The sequence below is a fragment of the Capsicum annuum genome, chromosome 1, assembly GCF_002878395.1.
Source record: "Capsicum annuum cultivar UCD-10X-F1 chromosome 1, UCD10Xv1.1, whole genome shotgun sequence".
Taxonomy (NCBI): Eukaryota; Viridiplantae; Streptophyta; class Magnoliopsida; order Solanales; family Solanaceae; genus Capsicum; species Capsicum annuum.
Window position 1 is genome coordinate 180,751,784 of NC_061111.1, and position 6,229 is coordinate 180,758,012.

At 30.4% G+C, this 6,229-nt stretch overlaps 1 protein-coding gene across 1 annotated transcript; it reads right to left on the reverse strand.

Annotated features, from left to right (window-relative positions):
- Nucleotides 1–5,327: 5,327 nt before the first annotated feature.
- On the reverse strand, nucleotides 5,328–5,960 carry LOC124898651. Its single transcript, XM_047412332.1, has one exon. The coding sequence runs from the start codon at nucleotides 5,958–5,960 to the stop codon at nucleotides 5,328–5,330; it is 633 nt and encodes a 210-aa protein (XP_047268288.1).
- Between the last annotated feature and the right edge of the window lie 269 nt (nucleotides 5,961–6,229).

Here is a 6,229-nt window from a genome sequence, read left to right on the forward strand (position 1 = left end):
AGGATATAAATAACGTAGAATGCCATTTGCAGAATCTTATTTTGATATATTTATTAAGAATTTTTTAAAAAAAATTATTTTTTTATAAAAAAATATTTTTCAATTTAAGCAATCGAACATGAAAAATTCAAAAATATTTTCCTCCATAACTTGCACACCCTGTATCTAATTAGAACCACAAAACATTCAATGTTCTTTTGCTATTCTCAGTAAAATTTTACTTTATCTTCTATAATCTACATCTATATCTATAATCTATAATTTATAATCTATATCTATATCTATAATATATTAAAAGTGTGAAGACCCTTAGAAAAATAATTTAAACTTTTTACCCTTCATTAAAAGACTCCGCAATAAATAAAACTGTCATTTACAATTTACTAAATTATTATTTAATTATTTTATAATATTTTAGTTGTCCTACTAAAAATTGATTATTAAATATTTCCTTATTTAAACATAATAAAAAATCACTATAAATTTTTTATGACTAATTTATATTTGAGGAACTATTTATTAATCTTTTGCAAAAAAAAAAAGAGAGACTTTTGTAACTAAATATGAACTTAATTACTAACTAAATACTACTTTAGTAGCAACTTTTTGACCGAATTTGGAAGACCCTTTTCAACAATAATTTAAACAAAAATAGATAGGTTATTTTGGTAAAATTTTTACTTAAAATTGAAAACAAATTAAGTATTTTTTCTTTTTTAAAGTTAGCATCCAAGTATTAGTCTCTTTGCTTTTCTATTTAATTTGTATTTTCGTTGCACTTTAAATTTCTTTTATTAGGTTGTTCGTTGCTTTTAAATATTGTTTTAGTTGTCTAACTATGTGATTTTTACGTGTGATTTGTGGTATCTTGAGATTCTATCCTTAATTTTTGAGATTTTGTTATAATTTATGTTTGATAGGTTGTGACCTCGCTGGGAAGAATGCAGTAAGGATGAAAATTTCAATTCAAATTCAAAGCTTCAAAAGAACACGGATAATCGAGGTATAAATTCTATCAATTTAAATTAACATACGATATATTATTTTCAAAAGTTAGATGATCTATCGATATCTACATTTATTATTTAGAAGAAAATTATTCTCTCAATAATTTTTTTTATCGATCATATGTCGGTTGATTTATTAGTCACAAAGAAATTGAGGTTAACGCTTTCAATATGTATCATAATATTGTAGTAAGTGTATCAGGTAAATTACCAGTTTCTACCCCCAAAACTGGCACTCTACCTGGTCTCTCTTGAGCCACAAAAGCTTTGATAAAATAATTAATTGGCAGAACGTCCTTTCCTTCAGTCTGTGGGCTATATGGAAGAACAGAAACCACAATTCTTTGAACAATTTTGTTGGTACTCCTAACTGGATGCAGATGTATATTGAGGACTTGGAATTCACTAATATTATCTCTCCTAACAAACAAGGTTGTAGCAAGATTGATATCCATTTAAAATGGATCAGCCCTTCACAAAGTTCCTTTATGCTTAATACTGATGGAGCTTGTAAGGGCAACCCTGGAAAGGGAAGCATTGGGAGGGGGGGGAGGGTGATCCGTAACTCCAATGGTAACTGAATTCTGGGCTATGCGAAAGCTTATCTTTGAGCCACGAACAACCAAATGAAACTTATTGCCCTCCAGGAAGGGCTGCGACTGATTGAGAAAAATAATTTTGTTCCAGTTGAAATTTATATTGATTCGACTGAAATCATTATAAGATTGTCCAATGATAACTTATTGTATGATTCTATCATTGATGATTATAGGTCAAAATTAAGAAGAATCGAAAGGTCCAAGGTATCTCATTACTATAGGAAATAAAATGGGGTAGCGGATGCTCTAGCAAAGCTGGGTTCTCAAATGGAAGTTCAGGCTTTAAGAACCTTTTTTGTAGTTCCGCCAATGTGTGCACAAAAAGCTTTGCGGGCAAACAAGGCAAAAAAAAATTTTGCAAGATCTGCAAATGCAAATTGTTATTCCCCGAATATGAGGCCTGATTTTTGTTATGTAATCGAACCTGATTAACTTTTTGGGACCACTAGTCCCCTCCCTTTAAATTAATGCAATCCTTTAGATAAAAAAAAAACAAGTGAAAAAGTACGAATAACTAGTTTTTAATGCATGAATTATTTATGTGATGAAAAACTATAAAGATTGTTACATGCATGTGAATAATACTGTGAAGATACTTACTTTAAAGGGTTTATTTAATTTGTCAGTTAAAGATAATAATTTTGAAATAAAATGAGAAATTATTTATCGCAATTCAAAATAATTTCTAGGTGTGACTGACACCCGCTAACATTACCTGTCGGGAGAGTCAATCTCCATTACTTTATCAGTTAACAAGCAGCAAGATAAGGTCTGTGCACCTTCAACATATCAATAAATAACGAATAATAATTCAACAAAACTTCATAATTAAACTATAAATTCAACAATCGCTCGAGAACTAATTCTCTAGCCCAAATTCTACACTAAGACCATGGAACATCTAAAATAGAGTTACATGAGTTCAACTTTCGGGCATGCAAACTCAATGAAAAAAATATATAATAAGTTAAATAGTTAAAGCTGAAATGAAATCCTCCAGGAACAATGCGAAGGTTCACCTCAACAATAGAATCCTTATGAACGAACCGTCACCCACTAGTTTCACCTCCGCAATAGTATCTACAGACATGTAACTAAGGAGTGAGTTATATATAAATATAACCCAGTAAGATCATCGACTCGCTACTTTAATCCAAAGCATAAAAATATTATACACAGAAATTATGTCATAATAGGATGACCGGCAAGATCCAACAACTGTTTTAGGAACTATATATCTCAATCTAATTTACACTCAAAACTTGTGATAAATATCAATTTAAAATTATTAACCATCTCTATGAATTTCGGGCAACATACATAACGCGCCAAATTATCAAGAAGCATACCTAGTGCTAGAGGGTGCATACAAAATGTCCCATGTCAAATCAAATGCATACACAATGTTTAAGGAAAGCATGCAAGATGCCTCGGGAAACTAAAAAAGCACGCACAGTGCCTCGAAAAAATAAGAAAGCAGACACAATGCCTCGAGAAATAAAGAAGCATACACAATGCCTCAAAAAAATTAGGAAGCATACACGATGCTCTACCTCATGGGTCACAGTTGTATCACGTTACAAAATGATTTATACAGAAAATTTTAGTATTCTTGAACATAAAGTTTATGTGGTTGACCTCGAAGACCAACAATTCTATCAAGCCCACGCTGATCCCAACACATGAATCGGGCAGAAAAAATACATTTTAAAAAATAAATATAAAAAGCAAGTACCCAAAGCTTAAATTTTCACTTACCTCTAATTCACAATCCAAGCACCCCTTTTTAATAAATAAAAAATATGCTCCCGTGAATAAAAACACATCAAAATACACCAAAATGAATTTAATATAGTCAAAACTCCGTCAATGAACATCCTCTAAAATCTCAGAACAACTCAATTATTAAAGTTTACCGCTCCATCTAATTAATTAAATAAAGCACCCATAATAATGCAATACCCAACAATACCTTTAGCAATTTTGAACGATATTATCAAAATTAGTGGCCTAAAAATTATAAGATTTTCACTTAATATGCTGACTTCTCATGCAATCCAACCCACTACTCTGATAACTCTACTTTCAATCACCATTAATTTACTCATATAATCTCGACCTCCTTATATTAAATCATCAAACTGAAAACTGCATAAAAAAAAATGTTATTTTTTTCTTTTATTTGTAGGAGATTTCGTAAATTCTAATAGTATAACTCTAACTCCACTAACCCTTCAATCATTGCCCAATCATCCTTCCCTATAATCATTAGCATAATTAGTAGGTTTTTCACTCATCATTACTCCAGCATTATTAGGGGTGGACATGGTATGGTATGGTACGGTATTTGAAACTTCGGTACGATGATTTTGGTATTCGATTTTTAAAATATTATACCATTACCATACCATATTAACTCGGTATGATTTGGTATTTTGACGTTTGGTTTCAGTATTTTGCGGTATGGTAATCGGTAATCATAGTTTGTTCAACTTCAACAATAAATACTCGTATACTAGAATATTATTACTTCGATTTTTCAAAATTACGTCTTAATTGTATCATTAATATACATTACACATGTAGAAATATTGAAAAAGAAGTACAAATAATTTCTTTTATTAGTCAATTACACAAAAAATACATTGCAATCAAGATAGAGTAACAAAAGTTTCAGTGTCTGAACATTTTATACTAATACTAAGTACTCCCTCCGTTTCCTAATAAATTAATTATTGGAGTATTTTTTGGTGTTCCAAAATAAGTGAATCATTGAATTTTTTTTTCAAATTTACCCTTAAGGATTTGACAACCCAGAAGCTGATTTGTCTTAATAGTACTCCTGCCATGTAGCATTAATTAAAAGCTGGAGAGTTCAACTTTTTTTTCTTGGTAAAAGAGAGTTCAACTTTGTGTCAAGGTAGCATTCAATTAAAGCTGCTTAATAGTTGAAATGTCTCCCTTCATTAATTGAAACGTCTCCCTTTTATATATCCTCATTTTTATTGTCTTTCTACTTCATCAATTTTAAAGAAAAAAATTCAAAGAGTGTTAAAAAAGATTTTAGAATATGAATTTTAATTTTGAAGACTCGGTTGAAATAGTTTACGATACTATTATGAATGAATATTCGATTGAAATAATTTAAGATATGATTATGGAAGATTCGGTTGAAAAAGTTCAAGACGGTATCATTGAAGAGTCCATTGAAAAAGTTGAAGACTCAATTAAAATGGTTCGACACACCAACATTGAAGATGAAATAAGGATTATGTTAAAAATTTATCTTCCCAAATTTTATTAGAATAATTATTCTCCTCATGTTCTTATTTTTTGCATTAAAATTTTTTATTGGCTTGTTCTATTGTGTATTTGTGGAGTAAGAGAAATATACTGCTTGTGCCTAACAATCCAAACAGACAATACATGTTCTAATAAAGTTAATAGAAAAGCAAATCAATTTTGTCTAAGGTGGCTACACAATCAATACATGTTCAACACGAATACTTGAAATATTAACTACAAAAGAATGTTTCAGTATTCCGCTCTAAACCACCATCTAAATAGCAGAACAATCGGCAAAAGAACTTAGAATTTAGAAATAAAATTTAACCTAAATAATCGAGAGTTTTTTTGTACTAATTGTGGATTACATTTCAGTTGTACTGGAAGCTGATCGTTCCTTGTTAAATTAGCTTTACTAAGATGTTGAATCTTGTAATTATGTGAACCTTTTACTTTCATGATCTCCATCATAAATGACTGCAACGTTAGAAAAAATATAATTGGACTTTTCTGTTGAAAAATTTTCATATGATTTTATGACAACATGATCATCAATACTTTTAAGACTTTCCTTGTGTTGTAGAGACTGAATAGATCTGAAAAATCCAAGGTTTAAGACATTCAAATCTGGAGAATTGGGTAATTGACACATCAAGCAAATATCGAATTCATCTTGTGCCGCTGCTCGACAAAATTTCTCGTCATTAGGTTGAATGTGAGTTCTTGCATTATCTTGTTGTATGAATATCGTAGAATTTAAATCTTCTCTTGGCCATTTAGCCTTGATAGCAAGAAGTACTTTATTAATCAAGAATGATTGTGAAATTTCTTTGGTTACCGAAGTTATTGCTTTTGTTTCCATAGTGTACGCAAGTCTATTTGCACTAGCTCTTTTAGCTCGTTCTTGTGTAACAAAAGGAAACAATCTAATTTTATCGGAGAATATTTTTACTCCTTGTGCATCAAATCTAGGACGAGCTGCAGCAACTAAAAACATAACTTTGTCGATGAAATTTTTACTCTTGGCAATGCAGATTGGATCTTCTTCATCAGACAGTAAATAATACATTTTATTTTTTTGTCATATAAAACCACTTCTCGTCGATATGGATTGTATTGAACATGTTGGTAAAAATTGGATCATGTGGTATGCTACCACGATCAAGCATAGATATGCAAAATTGCAACTGACTTATTTTTTTTTCTCTTTCAAATAAGGCTTTATGACATTAGAATGTCTTTGTATATGTCCCGACTTCAAACGCCTAAACAAAGTGGTCGTATTCATATTCATGGAAGAAAAGAGTTGTCCGCTTCCGTAAAGGAATTTCACAAAAA

What these genes read in the sequence shown, in the direction of transcription:
- LOC124898651 (XM_047412332.1), bottom strand. Translation starts at nt 5,960, where the DNA reads ATGTATTATTTACTGTCTGATGAAGAAGATCCAATCTGCATTGCCAAG.